General features: G+C 48.4%; 8 protein-coding genes across 8 annotated transcripts; 5 read left to right on the top strand and 3 right to left on the bottom strand.

Annotated features, from left to right (window-relative positions):
• Positions 1-177: 177 nt before the first annotated feature.
• FVEG_04368 (hypothetical protein) lies at positions 178-3,171 on the bottom strand (the record flags this gene model as incomplete). Its single annotated transcript, XM_018892159.1, has 14 exons — positions 178-289; positions 343-565; positions 615-816; positions 870-1,045; positions 1,096-1,444; positions 1,489-1,572; positions 1,620-1,672; positions 1,727-1,756; positions 1,808-1,839; positions 1,890-1,978; positions 2,031-2,445; positions 2,496-2,805; positions 2,856-2,870; positions 2,921-3,171. 14 exons carry the CDS (start codon positions 3,169-3,171, stop codon positions 200-202), a joined length of 2,319 nt encoding a protein of 772 aa, XP_018748799.1. The 3' UTR covers positions 178-199.
• Positions 3,172-7,083: 3,912 nt separating this feature from the next.
• FVEG_04367 (hypothetical protein) lies at positions 7,084-10,218 on the top strand (the record flags this gene model as incomplete). The annotated part of the gene is made up of 1 exon (XM_018892158.1): positions 7,084-10,218. The coding sequence occupies one exon, from the start codon at positions 7,084-7,086 to the stop codon at positions 10,216-10,218; it is 3,135 nt and encodes a 1,044-aa protein (XP_018748798.1).
• Positions 10,219-11,160: 942 nt separating this feature from the next.
• On the top strand, positions 11,161-11,778 carry FVEG_04366 (hypothetical protein; the record flags this gene model as incomplete). The annotated part of the gene is made up of 1 exon (XM_018892157.1): positions 11,161-11,778. The coding sequence occupies one exon, from the start codon at positions 11,161-11,163 to the stop codon at positions 11,776-11,778; it is 618 nt and encodes a 205-aa protein (XP_018748797.1).
• An 855-nt stretch (positions 11,779-12,633) lies between these two features.
• FVEG_15461 (hypothetical protein) lies at positions 12,634-13,449 on the top strand. Its single transcript, XM_018904588.1, has 3 exons — positions 12,634-12,859; positions 12,911-13,033; positions 13,083-13,449. The coding sequence occupies exons 1-3, from the start codon at positions 12,776-12,778 to the stop codon at positions 13,122-13,124; spliced, it is 249 nt and encodes an 82-aa protein (XP_018748796.1). The 5' UTR covers positions 12,634-12,775; the 3' UTR covers positions 13,125-13,449.
• Positions 13,423-13,880, bottom strand: FVEG_04365 (hypothetical protein; the record flags this gene model as incomplete). The annotated part of the gene is made up of 2 exons (XM_018892156.1): positions 13,423-13,696; positions 13,753-13,880. 2 exons carry the CDS (start codon positions 13,878-13,880, stop codon positions 13,423-13,425), a joined length of 402 nt encoding a protein of 133 aa, XP_018748795.1.
• Positions 13,881-14,455: 575 nt separating this feature from the next.
• On the bottom strand, positions 14,456-15,851 carry FVEG_04364 (hypothetical protein). Its single transcript, XM_018892155.1, has one exon. It carries the CDS (start codon positions 15,820-15,822, stop codon positions 14,503-14,505), a length of 1,320 nt encoding a protein of 439 aa, XP_018748794.1. The 5' UTR covers positions 15,823-15,851; the 3' UTR covers positions 14,456-14,502.
• A 295-nt stretch (positions 15,852-16,146) lies between these two features.
• Positions 16,147-16,550, top strand: FVEG_15460 (hypothetical protein; the record flags this gene model as incomplete). The annotated part of the gene is made up of 4 exons (XM_018904587.1): positions 16,147-16,187; positions 16,239-16,259; positions 16,309-16,466; positions 16,516-16,550. 4 exons carry the CDS (start codon positions 16,147-16,149, stop codon positions 16,548-16,550), a joined length of 255 nt encoding a protein of 84 aa, XP_018748793.1.
• A 471-nt stretch (positions 16,551-17,021) lies between these two features.
• On the top strand, positions 17,022-18,457 carry FVEG_15459 (hypothetical protein; the record flags this gene model as incomplete). The annotated part of the gene is made up of 3 exons (XM_018904586.1): positions 17,022-17,177; positions 17,269-17,966; positions 18,022-18,457. The coding sequence occupies exons 1-3, from the start codon at positions 17,109-17,111 to the stop codon at positions 18,455-18,457; spliced, it is 1,203 nt and encodes a 400-aa protein (XP_018748792.1). The 5' UTR covers positions 17,022-17,108.
• Between the last annotated feature and the right edge of the window lie 24 nt (positions 18,458-18,481).

Here is an 18,481-nt window from a genome sequence, read left to right as displayed (position 1 = left end):
TCTTCCTTCCCCGATATAAGCGTTTACCCAGAAGCTTTCACGGTAGTACATTGTTTCTGGAACTGGGTCTCGGTATAACTAGCTATGCGCTAAATACAGTAATTATTCTCATCCACCGCGAAAAAGCACAAGTAGCACCAAACCCCACCGATGCACCAAGTCCTGTTTAAGAAGCCGACCTTTCAACGCTCGACGCTCCCTACCAACGATCCGGCTTCGAGCTATCGAAAGGATACTTAAGGACGCTAACACTGTTGGAGTAATTTGACAGATCGGGGTTAAGCTGAGCCTGCACAAAGCCAATCAGTATTGCACCAGGAAAAAGGAAGATTAAGAACTTACCAGGTCAACAGGGCAAGTTGCTTCTTTAGCACCGTATCTCGTAATCTCAGGCTTGCCGTCCGTAGTCTTGATGAGAACCTGTTGTGAACTAGCCTGCGACGGATCACCGAGGAGATAGTTCATTGGCTCAATCAACATAGATGAATGAGCGGTTGAGAAGACTGTGTTGGGGAGATCGCCTGTGTGAGGCATATGATGCATTCCTAGGTTGAACCAAACAACACTGTTTCCATCAGCTTTGATACATGGTCAAAAAAATGAGGGTAACTTACATGTCTTCTTGGTCGAGGGACTCGCCGTTGAAGTACTTGTCAAAGTCAACCTGGGGGTCTTCGGGGGTGAGAGAGTTGTATGCTCCAGCTGCGTATGTCTCGTTGTCTTTTTGGCGGGTGACGTAGAGATGATGTGTTGTGTGGTGGGCTGCCTTTCCGGTGATGCTGGAGTTTTGGACGGTAAGGTAAGCCACGCCAGATGCTATGAATTGTCAGTGGCCGAATCAAGTTGCAGGGGTAATCAGAGGTACTTACCTGGTACGATTCTGTATCCTGGGTTTTCACCATAAGGATTCTTCTCATCCTTGTTGACAACGGCATACATAGCTCCACCATTAGGCGACCAGTTAATCTTGCCGTCATCCTCAGTCTTGATGAAGCTCTTGACCGCCTTCATGGTGCTGCGAGTCTCACCCTCCGACCACTTATACCTATCCCAACAATCAGTAATCCTGCTCCACTCAATCATTCAACAACTTACTTCTCAACCGTAGGCTCAATAGCAACCTTCTGCAGCGAATTCTTCTCACCCAAGATATCGAAATCAGCCTTAAAGGTGATAACATGATCATGCAGAGACCCAGAAAGACTGTCGTGGATCTTGAAACCATAGTCTTCGTTCTCGGCGTAGAATGCAGATGAGATGTAGCCCGATGCACGGACGTCGATCTCGATGGAGCCGTCCAGATGGAATTGATAGGTGGTCATGTAGTCGTAGTTGCCGATGGTGTAGATGGCGCGGATGTTGAAGGCTATGTTCTTTGTTACGGTTGTGTGGCCGGCCCAGGAGTGGCGTTGAATGGGGAAGCCCTTGTCGATCTCAAACATGCCTTGGGCTGTTAGCTTATGTGGGTGATGGGAGGTGGTAACTTACAGAGGCCGTCTTTCTGGGTATATGTGGTCTCGCCGGTGGTCTGGGTGACGTTGACGTAGTGTGAGTATGCGGGGCAGTCGTAGCCTGGCCATGTCAGTGATGGACAGTTTCTGGGTTAGGCTTGGTCTTACCCTTGACGAGAGAGATCATGGTGGGGCCAAAACCATTCAGGCTGTCGAAGTAGCTGAGAGGTGCACATTAGTACAGCGAGAGTCGTGGAAGGTTCAATATCACTTACCAGGTTCCAGACTGTACGGGATCAATACCGCTATAGTGTTGTCAGCGATAGCTCGTAAAGAGAGCGCCTTGAGTGACTTACGCATAATGGGCGATAGCTTCATCAAGTCCAAGCTTTACAGGATTAGTCAAAGCCGCACAGAGCTCGAGATGAGAATATATACCTCATACATGATCCTCTTGCCCTTATATCGAATGTCGTAAAGTCGCAGCCCGTTATCACGCGTAATACTAACATAGAAAGCGAAATCCACTGACATACTCTGTCAGCAAGGTATCACGGTGATGCCCAGGTATGAACTCACTCCAAGTAACATAACTCTCCTCCGCATCAACAGAGAATCTCTCCTTGCCAGACTGAACAGACGCGGGTGGAGGACTGTCATCCAGAGGGAGAGCATCACCCTGCTTGTTAGTATGCGCCCAAGGCTGGTCCAGATTGGCTCCCAGCGGCTTGAAATCAGGCTCGGCAATGACCTTGCGGAAGGCATCGAGGTCTTTGTAGAACGTGTTGTTATACACCCAGCCTGTCACCTTCCACTTGCTGGGATCACGGCCTGTGATATCTGACCTCATGTACAAACCTAGAGGAAGCAGCGAGATTGTGTCGTAGATGCTGGTGACGGGTGCATTGAAGCCCTGCCACATGATGACCTTGTCTTCTGTAACTGTGAGGGGAGCTGCAAAAGCAAGCGGCATCTGGAGTCCATCCTCGACAGTCTTTGCTCTGTCAGCTGCCTGCACACAGGCTATCTAGAACAATAACTTACCAAATTCCAGAGTCGCTTCGTGACGTCCTCTGCGCCTTTCATGATCTCAAGATTGAAGTTGGCATAGTCTTCAGCGTCGGGGTTGACAACTGGGATCTTGCCATCGCCTCGTGTGTTTGTGAAAGTGTATGGCATGACATACGAGGCGTTGGTGATGGGCAGAGGACCAACCTTGAACTCTTGCACGTAGGCACTTTCAGCTGCTCCAAACATGAGGGCGGCCAGGGCATAACGCTCTGGTGTGCCGGTGCTGTCTGACAGGAGAGGGAGGACGTCTGTCTTGTTGGGCATCATGAGCTCAACCGATATGCTGAAACCGTGGTTAGTTCGTGATTTCAGTGCATGGCTTGCAAGACTTACATCTTGTTATCCCGGCTGTGAACGATGTTAGTCATTTTTGGTGATACTCAGAATTCACAACATACCTCCCAGCATCCGCTGCGGCAGTCAAGTTGAAGCCTGTTGCATTGCTATGCAGAAGAGCAAGCACATCCTTAGTCTCCTGGGTAGTCAGACTACCCCAGAAGTTCTTGTGGGGAGCACTCGTGGTGGTCTGGTTCAGAGAACAATCAGTTCCATGGCCTTTCTTTCGACTCTCGAGCCTTCCAGTAGAGAAGGCTGCGCCGAGAGCGAGATTCCCCAGAGAGGCTGAGACAAAGAAGTTTGAGAAACGCATCTTGTCAGCTGGATGTCTGATGCTGAAGAGACAAACGAGGATGGGTTGATTCTTTTCATGTTGAGGATGGACATGGCGATATATGTAGAGATATACAGATCCATAGAGATGTATCTTGACTCGTGTGATATGCCCATACCATGTCGGTGAGAATATCCCCACGCTGTTTATCGTGGAGATAACACATGATCCGACTACTACTAGACTCCTCCAAAAAGTCCTTTCCAAGACCCTTGGCATTATCACGACCAAGTGTAGTCCCTCTTCAGCTCCCAAAATATCGACAAGGGTTACAGAAACTAATCCCCACGTTCTATATGATACCTGATAAGGCTCATGCTGACAAGGCTACAGTGCATATCTCACTCCCCTCAAGCCACATGTTAAGCGAGCGCTGTAGGTACCCTCGGGTCCGCGGAGGTTGCAATCCGGAACAGTTGTCGACCAGATACAGACAAAGATAACCGATATATTTGGGCCACTCATGATTCACGCATCGGGAGTCGTATCTTCCGGATCGTTAGGCTAGTTTTTTGAGTTTGACTGTGGGAAACAATGGTGTTTCAGGAGATGGAGAGCGTGCATGTTGAATAAACGATACCACGTGGGACCGACCGGTACTGCGAGTACATGATCCGGCCGGGCCTTTTTTGGTGGGTGGTACTGAGGGATCGGAACCCGGAACTACTCGGAATGCGTGTTGGTGGAGGGCCCGGTGATCATAATTACAGTTTTTTCAACTTAGATTGGTGATTGTTGGTGAATCCTTGCAGAGAAAACAGATCTTATCATACTGATACTGGTAGAGCCCCTAATATGCCGTAGCTTATATGTTGTTATCTTAAGCTTGAATGAAGTTTGTTATTGTCCCGTAGTTACTCTCGCTACCGAGAGTCTTCCGAACGAACCCCACAAACCGATCTTCACTGTAGGGTCCTCGATATGCACGTCTAATTGCTCTTATTGGCTGGACCGTATTGAAGTTAGCTCCTATTTGCTCTCTGTTGGTCTGACTCCACATGTCACTCTAGACAGGGACCGGGGAGATGGGAAGAACAAGTCATGATGAGAATGGAAGGGTTCATCAAATAGTTTCATTGTGCATTTCTCCATTGATAGAGTGACATCAACTTCTCTAACCGATGTGCATTCTCGCTATTCCAGCCAGTAAACAAACTAGAACAAGGCAGGGTACCTCAATGCAATCGTTTTGCTCCGCAGCTTCTATCCTTCCAAGAACCTTGGCGTCCGGCATTGACATCAAAACATACGATTGTGACAAACTGCAGACTTCTGCTTGGCCTTCTATCTCTAAATATAGATGAGTAATGACACTGTAGCATGCTTCAATATGATGCGGAGATTAAGTAATAGCAATAACCTAGCCCAGTTAACAACGGAAGAGGCCCGCGCCACTGACTCAAACAAACAGTGACATGACTAAATTGAGTTCATTACTATCTCCGCGTGATTTCCCGGCAGTGAGAGAAATTTAGAATATGGTAACCGACTTCGACCTGGCCAGCCGGCAGCACCGGAGGAGCGATTATGCAGCCACAATCTTGGTACTCAATAGAGAATTTATGTCTCGTAATTGAATCAACACAGGCTGGATCATATCTCTTTACTATCAGCTCCTTATCAGTCGATATCAATAGATTGCTGTTCGGCCCTGTTAAGATGTTAGCTTCTTAAGATGACATATGTAGTGTCTAGATGCTTACAAAGTATGCTTATCTCCTGAGACCCCAGACTAGAGAGATAAGATTGAAGATCTTGGCCGCAAAGGTTAATTGTCACTCGTTAAGCTTCGTTCATGGTGCACTAAAGAGACGCGGGGTAATCGGAATCGGGAGGCTCATATCCACTTCCGAATCGTGGTTCCGAGTATTCACAGAACCATCACAGTGGAAAGCATTATGTATAGCAAAATTGTGGTTTGTACTTGGTTATTTCGTGATTTTACTTTATTCGGTCCTGGCTACAGGAATAGCACTAGAACTTTCTTCCTGCTTGGAAGAGACATTCTTTGTAGGGTAGCTCTGGGATTTATGCTTTTGCCATGTCCAAGCCTTATGCTCGAGATATCAAGGCCGATGATAAATTGACCAAATGTATCAGTTTCTCACAGCTGGCGCGCGAGTACCTAGTGAGCGACTCGGCTCTCGGCTGGTTGCTGAAGTCGAGGCCATTTTCTGAGATTTCGGAGTACCGTAGACTTATGGCCTTGATCTTCAGGAGCGTTCCTCTGTGCGCTATCCGAGCAAGATGCCCCAGTCATACCGATCCAGGAGGTGACAAATGACAGCTCACTGTATAAGCTGAATAGGGACCAACAGTGATACCTCCATCAGATCCCGTCCTCGATCTTGGCATGCACAGATCTAGATTGTCGAAGCTCCAGCGATCGGATTGTTGTCTGGATGTGGAAATTAGACGTTGGCATGAATGGTTATAGGGCTGAGACTAGCTGCAAACTGCATCTCTAGCTTATTACCCAGAGGATCGGTTGCGGCCGTTGGGAGAACGATCGGCTATTAATAAGCTTTGCCAGACAGATTGAGTCTACGAGTGACGCATGGACTCTTCACTCAAGGTCTGGGCGCTGAAGCTGACAGGCTGCTGCACTGTTGATCAGCGTGATTGAGTTTATACGATGCCTAACCTTGCAAGGGCTGCGACCAACTGCCATGCGTCCTTACGAAGAAGCGGAAAGTAATACGAGTATACCATAAAGGTGAATACATCATCAAAGACTTCCCTGCATGATCCAATTTCCACCATCCCATTCTTTGATTCCCGTCAATGTAAAGTGGCGTTGTGGCGTCGCTGTGAATAGCGGTGCTTCTTTGATGCTCCTCCGCCCTTGAGGCCTCGCCAGCTTGACATCTCAAAGCTCGGGTATTGCGACGCCATGACCTAGCAAAATACCTGCTTCTATTTTGGGTATGTGATGGACAGAAAAATGTTTGCTCAACGCAAAGGTCTATGCTTTTCAGCTGTGTGTAGCCTCAAGAGCGGGATGGAGTGATAATCTCCCCTTTGACCAATCACGGCTAGGTAGTTCTGTTCATGGATCGAGAGCTAGTGCAAGGTACAGGGGAGAGAAGAAACCGAGCCAACAGGTTCAAGAGCGGTAGATGATTGAGCGAGTTAGCAGTTCTGAGTGCCGTCTCTCGCCAACGCCGTATATCAGGTGGACACTAACAAGGTAAAGGATACGCGACTAAGCTGTAATCCACGAAAGCACTTCAAAACTAGGTCACAAAACACAAAGATAGAGAGAGGCAGATGGTGTCTTTAGTTGCAGACAAGGAAAGTCGTAGATAATGCTTGTCTGGGATCCAAGATCCTTCATCTCAACACCAAAATCGACAAACAGAGCCTGGGCCATTCAGCCCCAGTGGTCAGTCCAAGCTCAGGGATGCATCCCATATTTTCGGATCTTGCTCATTATCGGCAGTTGGCTCTAGGATCAACAAAGAAGTACTGATCCAGGCCTTGTAGCTCTATGCAGCTCAGCATCTCAGCATCTCAGCTCCGCCGATTCTGTGAGCTATCGATTGACTGACGCCACCGAACCATCGGCCCCCTTCAGCTGCTTCATTGACGATGAGTCTAGACCTGGATAGCAACGAACAGTACAGTCGGAATGAGGAAACTCGTTCTTCTTGAGGTATAGCATCATGCAGCTTGCCACAAGATCGTTTTTGGCGTTCCGACTCAGCTCGGAGACGTCAAGCCTCCAGCGATGACCATCGCGGTGACGCTCATTCATCTCGCAGTAACTTCTATAAAGACATTGACGCCAGCCCAGTAACCTCACTCAATCACCAGAACTCAAAGTCAAATTCCCTTTCTTCTTCTTTTGACTACTTGGGAATCACTCAAGGCCCGCCTTGTACATTCACAATGTTGTTCAAAGCTCTCACCCTCGCTTTCATCACCATCGCCATCGTCTCCGCTTACCCCGATGGCGCATCCAACGCCCTAAACAGGCGGACCTACACCCAATACTGCGGCGAAGCCACCTGGGTCCCACCCAAAGGCTCAACCCTGGGGTACTGCAAATGTCCCTACGAAGGGCAAATCTACAAGCAGTACTCCTGCGACTGCCCTGACGCACAGACCCTCAAGAATAGAAAGTGCGTCAACAAGTGCCCTGATTTTTCAAAGTACAAGCCTGGTAGCTATGGTAGCTGGTCTTGTATCTGCGATGATGAAGGGGCTAGTTGGTCTGCTTCTTCGGGGCAGTGTAGCTGCAAGTCTGGAAAGGAGTCTGTTCAGGGAAAGTGTGTTGATAAGTGTCCTGGAGGTACTACTCGACAGGGTGATGGGTCATGCAAGTGTAACGATCCCAAGAAGGAGCCCTTCAAAGGGTCTTGTGTGGATAAGTGCCCTCAATACTCGACTCGCCAGGATGACGGTAGCTGCAAGTGTCAGGGTGACAAGGACTTGGTCAAGGGAGTTTGTGTCGACAAATGCCCTCAGTATTCCACGCGTCAACCTGATGGCAGCTGCAAGTGCAATGATCCGAACAAGGAGATCAGCAAGGGTTCTTGTGTGAACAAGTGTCCTAAGGATACTTCACGACAAGCTGATGGGTCTTGCAAATGTGACGACGGCAGCAGGGAACTCGTCGAAGGCGTTTGTGTTTCGACATGCCCTACCGGCTCAACACGTCAGAGTGACGGCTCATGCAAGTGCACAGACGACAAGCAAGAGGTCGTCAAGGGAGCATGTGTACCTGTTTGCCCAAAGGATGCGACTCGCCAGAACGACGACTCATGTAAATGCGACGATGCCAGCAAGAAACTAGTCAAGGGCTCATGCGTGGCTGTTTGTCCTAAGGATTCGACCCGTCAGAACGATGACACCTGCAAATGTGATGCAGACAGCCAGGAAATCATCAAGGGCATTTGTATTCCAGTCTGCCCGGCTAATTCTACACGACAAGGCGATGATACATGCAAGTGTGACGCAAATGGTGAGGAAATCGTCAAGGGAGCTTGTGTATCCGTTTGTCCAAAAGAATCCACGAGACAACAGGATGACACGTGCAAGTGTGATGCAGAGGATTCTGAGATCGTCAAGAATACCTGCGTCCCAGTTTGCCCCAAGGACTCGAAGAGGCAAGACGACGATACTTGCAAATGCGACGCTGACGACCAAGAGATCATCAAAAATATCTGTGTTCCTGTATGTCCTAAGGATTCCACGAGACAGGGGGACGATACCTGCAAGTGTGACGCAGAGGGTAACGAGATTATCAAGAACACCTGCGTACCTGTTTGTCCCAGAGATTCGACAAGGCAAGAAGATGGCACTTGCAAGTGCGATGAGGATAACTACGAGATCATCAAGAATGTTTGCACTCCTGCTTGCCCTGATAAATCGACCAGACAAGAGGACGATACGTGCAAGTGTAACGATGACGGCTATGAGATTGTCAAAGGTACTTGTGTGCCAGAGTGTCCTAAAGACTCGAGTCGCCAAGAGGACGGCAGTTGTAGATGCAACGAAGATGGCTTTGAGATTGTGAAGGACACATGTACAGCTGAATGTCCCAAGGACTCAAAGCGGCAAGATGATGGAAGCTGTGTTTGCGACACTGAGGTCTATGAGATCGTCAATGGCGAGTGCAAAGAAGAATGCCCCAAAGACTCAGAGCGTCAGGAAGACCAGTCTTGCAAGTGTACTACTGATGGCTACGAGATCGTCAGTGGGGAATGCAAGCCTGAGTGCCCTGAGGGATCTATGCGTCAGCAGGATGAAACCTGTAAGTGTGACACCGACGGCGATGAACTCGTGAAGGGAGAGTGTAAGCCCGGGTGTCCCGACAAAAGTACTCGCCAAGAAGATGGAACATGCAAGTGTACTGCTGACGGTCATGACATCGTTGGTGGTGAGTGCAAACCGCAATGCCCTGAAGGATCGACCCGCCAGCAAGATAACACCTGCAAATGTGATACTACTGGGTACGAGATCGTCCAGGGAGAATGCAAACCCGAATGTCCCAAGGATTCCTCACGCCAAGAAGACGGTACCTGCAAATGCACCGCAGCCGGCCATGAAATAGTCAATGGCGAGTGTAAGCCAGAATGTCCCAGTGGCTCCACCCGCAACGACAAAGACATCTGCATCTGCGATGACACCCTCGCTGAGCTAGACTCCAAAAACACTTGCACCTGCAAATCAGGCAACGAACCCGTCAAAGACAAATGCACCCCCAAATGCTCCGACGGTTCAAACCGCGACACCGAAGGCAACTGCGTCTGCAGCAAGCCCAACACCGTCCTATCTGATAAGAAGTGCGTCTGCAAGGATGGCTACAAACCCACCAAGAAGGGCTGCAAGAAAGACTGCGGTACACAGGCTTACGATAAAGACGATCTATGTGTGTGCAAAAAGGCTGGTCAGACGCTTAACCAAGACAAGACTTGTGCGTGCCCTACTGATACGCGCTGGAACGGCAAAATGTGCGCCTCGAACTGTGGCTCCGACGCATGTTGGAGTAACTCTGCCAAAGGATGCGTGTGCAACAAAGACGGCATGAATTTCGACAGTGCCACAAAAACATGTTCTTGTCCCGATAAGCTAGTCTACTCTGACGGGCAATGCCACATCGACTGTGGCAAACTCGCCACATGGCACAAAAGGTCCCAAACCTGCGTTTGTCCCAAAAAGGGCCAGAGCTTTAACCCAACTACCCTCGGCTGCGGATGCACAGGCGGTAAGATCTGGAGTGGCAAAGAATGCATCACTGACTGTGGAGACTACGCGTCCTATAACACTCGATCTGATACGTGCGTTTGTGACAAGAAGGGGCAGGTGTTTGATGCAGATGAAAAGACCTGTGGATGCCCTGGTGGAAAGGTTTGGTCGAAGAATCAGTGTACTGTTGACTGTGGGGATGCGGCGAGTTGGGATGGGTATGCGAAGAAGTGTGTTTGTGATAATGGGAACCTTGTCTGGGCGGATAAGAAGTGTACCTGTGGAAGTGGACGGAAGATGAGCGGGAAGGGATGTGTTAGATCTAGGTTTTGAGGGGCTGATTGATGGTGATGGGTGATACGTCGGTGGGTGCTGAGTTGGTGGGATCTGTTGCTATTCTTCTTAACTTTCTATGTTGTATTGTCTCTACTCTTTGCTTGGAATCTATCTCATTTTTGATTTGCGAACCTGATTTTTGACCTTTCCACGATCCACATGAGCTTCAAAGTACAGTTTGAAACCGAAACTCTAAACATCGCAGGCAGTCAAGTTGAATGGAAGGTTCGCCAATAGGCAGCACCAGCGTGACGCAGTAACAGTCAAAAGCACGTGGCTGGATCTGAAGAAACTCTGCTCATGCGTAGACTTGCTTGTGTAATCGAGGAGTGATCTTGCACATTGGCTATCTGTGAGCCCTTCACGAGCTTTATTAGTAGCCATTTTGGCTTCGGACCGAGAAGTGAAAGATTCAGTGTCGTCGAATCAATCGAGAGTGCGGCTCTGAGGATAAATTTAAAGTCCAGCTGAGCAGTATTGTTTCTGAAGGTTAACCGTACTCGCCACCGTGACAAGAAAGCTTACGGCGCATGCTCCAATCAGACGGCGATCCGACACATGGCAATATGAAAATAAAGCTAGGAAGACACAAAGCTTCAGACGTCAAGCTTCTTCAGAATGAGCAAGTTATCTTAATAATAAAAGTCAAAATGATCTTTTCTCCCTATAAATAGCCACCTTCCCAGCTCCATTCTCCTAGATTTTCTTTCCTTTAATTATCAGTTTCAGTATTTTCCAGACTCACATTCTTCAAGTCTTCACACAAACTTCTCATTTCTCTCTCAAGTATACTCATTCACCTCACAAATAACCTTTTTCTCCCACCCTATCCCAATAACAAAATTCTTCATCTCCTCTACCCAACCCTCTCCCAATAACAAAATTCTTCGTCTCCTCTACCCAACCCTCTCCCCCACCATCACCTTTTCCACCTCCAAAATGTCTGTCTCTGTCGATCAAAAGGTCCGTCTCCTCGCCCGCCAGGTCCAGCGCTTCCACGAATACAGCGCTGGGACAGGCCGGCCCAACAGCAAGATCATCAAGGCTCCTGACGTCAAGCTCGCTGCTGATCTTGAGCCGGTCTTTGGCCTGTACGAGTCTGGCGACACAAAGAACACGGATGAGTCGTGGCCTTTGTACTGGCAGTTGCATGGCAAGGCACGTCTCCTCACGCGAGACTTGGAGTGGTTCAGATACATGGGCTACAAGTTGCTCTATAACGGCAAGGTGGGCGCTTCTGACTTGCCCAAGTTTAACTACGAGGAGCCGCCTAAGCAGAGCTGGGATGGGTTGTACGGGCCTCCGGCCCCCCAGCAAACCGAACTAGAGAGAGAGGCGATGTGGGCTAAGACTGGAAATGAGACGTGGCCTCGCGTGAGCGACAAGCCAAAGCCGCAAGTCACAGTTTCTAAGAGTAGAGACAGCTACAATCAGGAATACCGATCTTCGCAGAATCTGGTTGATCTGTCTGAAGATGGTGACCTAATCACATTGGCCACCGACGTCGTGCCCATCAACAAAGCTCTTTGCGACTTTGAGCCACTATGCCTCCTATAGGTCAACAACAAAGACACAAGAGGAATTCAGAGTGAGATCAACTGGGCTTTATGCTACATTGACGAGAACAAAAGTGTACAAAGATTTTATGGCATATCGGAGTTTCGGGTTTGGCAAGAAGAGATGGCAAACATACATGATTACTGGAGTTATAACATGATACAGAGAAATACTACAGGTTGCTTTCCTTCTTATCTAAATGTTCCCGACTGTAAAAATGGGTGACCCTGATAAAAAAATCTTTTTCATGCTACTACGCTTTGACTGTCTGGTCTTATCATGAACTCCCTGATCGAGTATACTGCATGAGCAAAAGTTCATTTGATATAGAATTAGTCAGTCATTCAAAATGCAGATTTTTCTCCTTGCAGAAACACGAGCTACAGTTTCGGAGAAAATTAAGCATCTTTACCTAAGAGGCTCAATACCGGGGTGATCAACATCTCGGCCCGGGCGGCCACTACCGGCTTATTCAGTGGGTGGAGTGGGGCAGTGCAGTCAGTCGATATTTTCTTCATGTTACATCTGGTTATGGCTGTGCTAAATGGTTGACTACAGAGAAACGTACTTGTTTTTCTGCTTGAGTTGTTCCAGAGAGTTGAATATTCTATCTTGAGCTGGAAGCTATCCTCGAGACAAGACATTTCTAGATAAGTTGATGAATTTTGGAGTCTCTCCCTGTCACTTATACATTATCTATAACGTCATTATATTGTTCCTCCCTTCACGAGGTCTCTTGACCATCTTGGCATTAGTGGGTCCTTGAACATCGAATGTCTTATTGCGGCGTATACTTTGATGAAAACTTTAAACATCCGTTACCAAGAAGGATTGATCAGATAGCATGTGAATGTAACACGAATAAACTCTATATAAGATCTATGCTTCCGCAGCTTCCGTAGCTTCTTGTCTCTGCTCCTTACCTTCACACCTCACTCCCAATCTCATCTACTTATCAATTCATCTTATATTCACAAGAATCTATCTTTCATTCAAAATGAAGTGCTCTATCTCCCTCATCGCCCTCTTCGTCGCTGGCTCCATTGCCATTCCTGCCGCTACTACTCCGAAATGCAAAGCTGTAAGCATTTCCCTCCTCGACTTTGTTCCTGTATTTAACGCAGATCCATAGGGTGAACAGTTCATTGAATGCGGCACGGCTTGTCCTTTGACTTGCAATGAGCCTGAGCCCCGACCATGCACCAAGCAGTGCGTTCCTGGCTGCTTCTGCAAGGAGGGTACTATTCGAAGCCAGGTGAGTTTGACCCGTCTCGTTGACGACTGTTACTAATCCAATTTACTAGTCCGGATCTTGCGTCAGTCGCAGCAAGTGCGGAGTTTACTAGAGATTTTGCTCCTGCCTGCATCAATGGATTACAGGCCTACAAGTGGAAAAGTTGGAAAAGTTACTTGACGCATCTTGAAAATTCATTTCTGTATGATATGCTCTGTATTACAGACACAACGTAAGGCATATCTTTAATAATTACTCAGTCACTGCTTTGATCCTTGTTGTGATTGACTGCGGCTCTATTGTGATAAACTGCTGAGAGTCTCCGTGGGACCCAGAGAGAGATCCATTGAATGCATGCTACAACCGCCTCATTGACAGTATGCTTAAGATCCATAAAAAGGTAGTCCAACTTAGATCGCTTCAACTTCTGTCTGCCCAGTAAGCTTTCGCTTCCCATCAATCAGTTTAACCTCCCAGAGGATCACATTCGTCTTCTTCGCCTCCTCTCTTGTTTCCTTATGCTTGGTTCTCCATTTACTCAAGACAGCCACAACACCGTCTCCCTTCTCTGGATCCTCCCACGTGAGAATCTCGGAGAACTCGTCTTGAACAGCGGTAGTTGAACCACGAACGTAAAGGAGGCCTCCTTTGAACTGGTCGTACGTGTACACGTTGTGATTAATCCTGGGACATCACAGGTCAGATAGATTGTCTCAAAGGTTTCGAACGAATCATCTTACTTTGTGACCAGACTGTGATCAACCTGTTCATCTATAGCCTTAATAGCGATCTCATCGTTGGGTTGAATGAAGAGGGTATCATTGAGCTTGGTGATCCACTCAAACAGGGAGCCTTGTCTGACCGGCATTTTTGGAATTATATGGTAAACACTAGTGAATTGATGAGTGAGTTCGAGAGTACGCAGTGTCGAGACAGGAAGTTCCTTTTATCCTTATAGATACCGACACTGTCGGTGCCGTGCTCCTCCGTAAACTCACCTTTTTCCGACTCCGCACATTACTCCACGTCTTTGTTTCACGAGATACGAAGTCCTTGCCGTGTTCGCCAGGCACATCCAGATTTCTGATTACTATGAGGGGCAATCAACTCCTTGAAACTCGCCGCCGGTTAGAGATAGTCTTGCAGTGGAGTTGGCGCGGAGTGAGTGGAGATGGATCGGAGTGGTCCCACCGGCGACAGTCCGACAAGCCCGAGAGGAGTGCAGCCGGTCCCCGAGTGAAGACAGGGGGCCACCTGTCATTGTCTTCACTATTAGTGAAGCTTTGCTTAGAAGACATTAACAGCTACTCCGAGAAATGAACCAGGGCTATCAGACTTGCCCAGGCCTTGTCCACATTTTTGGGGTGCTTTGTAAACATTTTTCGTTGAAGAAGACTTATAGTTTATAAACGAGCATAGAGGATCAAGGAGGTTTCTTGAATTTGATAGTGATTGGAGTTTGAGTGACTCAAATTATTCATTTTCTCGTTTTAGTATACAACAGAAACCTCGTCTCCAGTTCTCACGGCCCAAGTCTCAACCTTTTCTAAACCCCACATAATAGTGAACAAATGTCGCGCAAATTCATCAACCTGGGCAGCACCAACACCTCTACTCAGCAGCATCTGGCCCTTTAACGAATAGATAAACAACGGATCAGTGTGTCGCGCAACAGCTTCCCATCGTGCAGACGAAGAAGCCTCCCAAAATTTGGCCTGTGTCGTGATACGGATATCACCTCCGCAAGACTGTATGTTGTTACCTTTCAGACCGCCGTAGACACCGGTGGCCATGTTACACAACAGGCCAGTGCGCCGAATGGACTCGGAGAGAATGAACGAGCGGTACAGGGTCGGGACAGGGTCCAGTTCCCCAACAGCTGTTCCGCTAGAAGTCGCCAAAATCGGCACTGGCGAGGCAAGTGTACTTTCATTTGTTGCAGACTCCCATAGCTGATCCTTCCACGCGTGAAGAAGGCTGATGAGATTCTCACCTCTTCCACGACGCTCAATTGAGGAAGAGAACAGTGCGAGGAGGATGTGAATGAGAAGAGCTTGAGTGCGGGCAAGATGATCCCTGGTGGAGATGATACTCGTACCCCTAGCCGGCTGAGCGTTGATTAGATTTGTGATGTGAGTAGAAGAGATTGCATTAACGATAGTTTCATTCTCGCTTGTGGCAGAACCGGAAATGACACATGCAGAATATGCGTCTTGAATGCACTGCGGGAACCCAGAGTCGGGGTAGAGATGGCGATGAATAAATGGGTTGTGCCCCGTCTTGGCGAACCGGGATAGCCAATTCTGCAGGCCACGGATGAAATTAGTGAAGACGGAAGCTGGTGGTATGACATCCGGGGCGTTGTAGTGATATCCGATCGTCCATGACTGAGGTCCGAGAAACCAGCCCAAGTCCCGGGATGCATGCGCCAACTGACCAGAAACCTCAGCTATCCCCCTCGAGGATGAACCTGGTAGCGGCGATGGATCTGATAAACACGGTGTCCATGACGGTATTGATGGGTAGTTGAGATCGGCGCTGAAGACGGGATCCAGAAGCCATGGCTCGGAGATTTCTCCAACCAACGCAAGGCTATTTGCATCAGCCGCAGAAGTCCACATATCTCCAAAGCCCGTGTTTATCGCAGATTCTCCCCCAGCAAATTCGAGAGCTTGTCGTCTTGGCAGTGGCGGATAAATGCAGACCGACTCCCGATCCTGACAGCGCGAGCATGAGGGATATCGCTTGTCACAGCGGCGTTTGGTCTCAACGCAAGCGAAGCATGACTTTTGCTTGGTTTTACGAACCATTGTGGATGCGCTTGAATGATCTGGAGATGAGTAGATGGGCTAATCCGGGTTTTGGTTGCGGAGGTGCAGTGGAGTTGAGATGGAGGCTAGCGGACTTGGATCGGAGATGCTAAGTTTAAGCTCCATTAGTGCGGCACTTGGGCACTGAACTGACGGTGGGGGCATGGTGTTACATGGAATTACGTGCTGGGTTCATATATAAAAGCTATACACCTGACACACGTAAAGCACCGGTGACTGTTTAAATATGTCTTTACTCTGCAGAAGGTTAATTCCTACTGGTTCGTCAACCTTACAGTTCTCGACCTTTACCCCATCTCGACTATGTCAGCAACTTGGGAGCTTGCTGTCGTGGCTGGCGGCAGGTGAGTATAAGCTCTACGGTTGATACTGTACGGCGATTGACACAGCTCCAGCTCGGGAATTGGCTCGAGACAGTTAGGTTCCTGGCTCTCAAGGGAGCAAAAGTGTACTTGACACACGAAGCGAAGCGAGAGCACGACAAGCCAGAGACAAACTCACCAAAGACACCGGTATCAATGTTAGAAACTTTCAGCAATTGGTGATGGATCTGTATGATCCCGTCAGCATCACTCATGCTGTCGAAGAGCTGAAGCGGAAGGAGACCAAACTGAATATTCTGAGTATGTTTAGGACACTCTTTCTACCTGATGATGACTGACGATGACGAAGTCAATGATGCGGCCGCGGCTGTTGAGGGTTCGTAGCGATAGAAGGACCGGTCGGCGTGTCGGTAGTTCGCCTTTTGCGGCCATGTTCAGGGTACGTAAGAAGTGCTACAATGTTTATTTCTTCTTAGGCGAAAGATAAGCCCGCGTTAAATCACTTTGTTGAGATCTGGGTTTCTTTTAAAAGGGCGGACTTTATTATAAAAGAACAATAGTCAGTTTTAGCAATGGAGCATCTTGAGCTCTTTATATTCATGAAAAACACTACTGCAAATCCGTTTAGCCTCTGTGCTTTTGTTTCGAAACTGTAGTTTAATCATGGAAATGACGATTGAGCCTTACATACGATGTTATGATGTGGATCCATAGCATATCCATGTTGATTCTAAACCTACGCCCTGTCATTCTATTGGATGCCAATCATGACCGGCACATCCGAATCCCGCGTATTCGCGTTCTTGGCTCGGTTCAAGCTTATATGTACTCCCATTTCCGCCAAACAACGTGACTCTTCTATTTTGTGCGAACCCGCGGATTGACCTGTACATCTTTACTAACGCCTTCCACTGCCCCATCGACCACATACGTTACCAAGTCATGAAACCACGACGCTCCCATACAAAGTCACGCAGCGGATGCCGAGAGTGCAAGCGTAGAAAAGTCAAGGTAGGTGTGTCATGGCCGAATACTATGGAGCCTCCCGACTAAATCTTCCTCTGGTGGACTTTGCTAATATCTAACAATCCTCCCGTCCTAGTGCGATGAAAGGCTCCCCTCCTGTTTTAATTGTGCCCGTCGTGGCATGACATGTAGCCTGACCTCATCTGAACAGTCGCCTCAGAACATAGAGCCCGTCCGTCAGGCTGGGATAGATATCACGCAAACCAATCCGACTCCTGATGGATTATCCGTGGCTAAAATATGGAGTACTCCGTTGCCGGGCGCGTCTCTGGACTTCCAAGACCACGGCCTGGAACTGATGCATCATTACTCCACCATTACAGCCAACAGCCTTGCCTTGAGACTGGATATGCAACACATCTGGCGCATGGTCCTCCCCGAGATGTCATATAACGCGCCGTTTCTCTCCCACGGCCTACTGTCCGTCGCCGCTCTGCACAAAGCTCACCTGCTACCTGCAAGAAGGGACAAGTATCTCGATCTCGCAGCCTATCACCAGACCCGCGGCATGGAAGGCTTCCGCAGTGGATTTTCTAGCATCGACGAAAAGAACTGGCACCCTGCGTTCTGCTTCTCATCCACAATCGTCATATATGCGTTTTCACAGGCGGGTCGGACCGCAGATTCCATGGCGGATATTTTGCAGATCTTTGTCTTGATACGTGTTATTCGCTCTAGTCTCTTGGGTGCGGGGCGCAACCTTACGCAGACGCCTTTCTCGGCATGGGCGAATGGGATCTGGATAGTCGGAGAGAATGATGAGGCATCTTATGAGTATGTGGTCTCGCTCTACCCCACAAACTGATATAGGCTGACAGTTGAGGCAAAGTTTCGACCCGCCTTTGGATCACAGCGCTCTACCTCTGGACACATTTCAGGCACTGCGTCGACTCTTCGCTTTTTATCGCACGAACCTATTAGACTGTAACAGGGAAGACTATGAGTTTGCTACACTGCAACTGCGAAAGTCGGCTATCCTCGTCGCACATGCTGGTTCACAGGCAGAGATCGGTATGGTCATGTTCTTCCCATATGTCATCTCTGCAAATATCATGTCAGACATCCAAGCCAACGACCCGTGCGCTCTTGTCCTGCTATCTTACTTCTCAGTGCTTCTAAGCCTCGTTGAACGGCAGTTTTGGTATGTTCAGGGTTGGTCTCGGAGACTCATAGAGGCCACTGACTTGCTGTTGGATGGTGATACCAAGTTTTCTAAAGTTGCAAAGTGGCCTAAGACTGTCATAGCTAGGTATAATAAGAGTTGATTAACAGTCCGCTGGGGTAATGAA

Source organism: Fusarium verticillioides, chromosome 4, assembly GCF_000149555.1.
Source record: "Fusarium verticillioides 7600 chromosome 4, whole genome shotgun sequence".
NCBI lineage: Eukaryota > Fungi > Ascomycota > Sordariomycetes > Hypocreales > Nectriaceae > Fusarium > Fusarium verticillioides.
This window is presented reverse-complemented; position numbering and strand designations above follow the sequence as displayed.

Coding starts and splice junctions, on each gene's coding strand:
- FVEG_15461 (XM_018904588.1), top strand. CDS start 12,776: ATGAAGTGCTCTATCTCCCTCATCGCCCTCTTCGTCGCTGGCTCCATT. Junction 12,860..12,910: donor CTACTCCGAAATGCAAAGCT/GTAAGCATTTCC, acceptor GCAGATCCATAG/GGTGAACAGTTCATTGAATG. Junction 13,034..13,082: donor AGGGTACTATTCGAAGCCAG/GTGAGTTTGACC, acceptor CCAATTTACTAG/TCCGGATCTTGCGTCAGTCG.
- FVEG_04364 (XM_018892155.1), bottom strand. CDS start 15,822: ATGGTTCGTAAAACCAAGCAAAAGTCATGCTTCGCTTGCGTTGAGACC.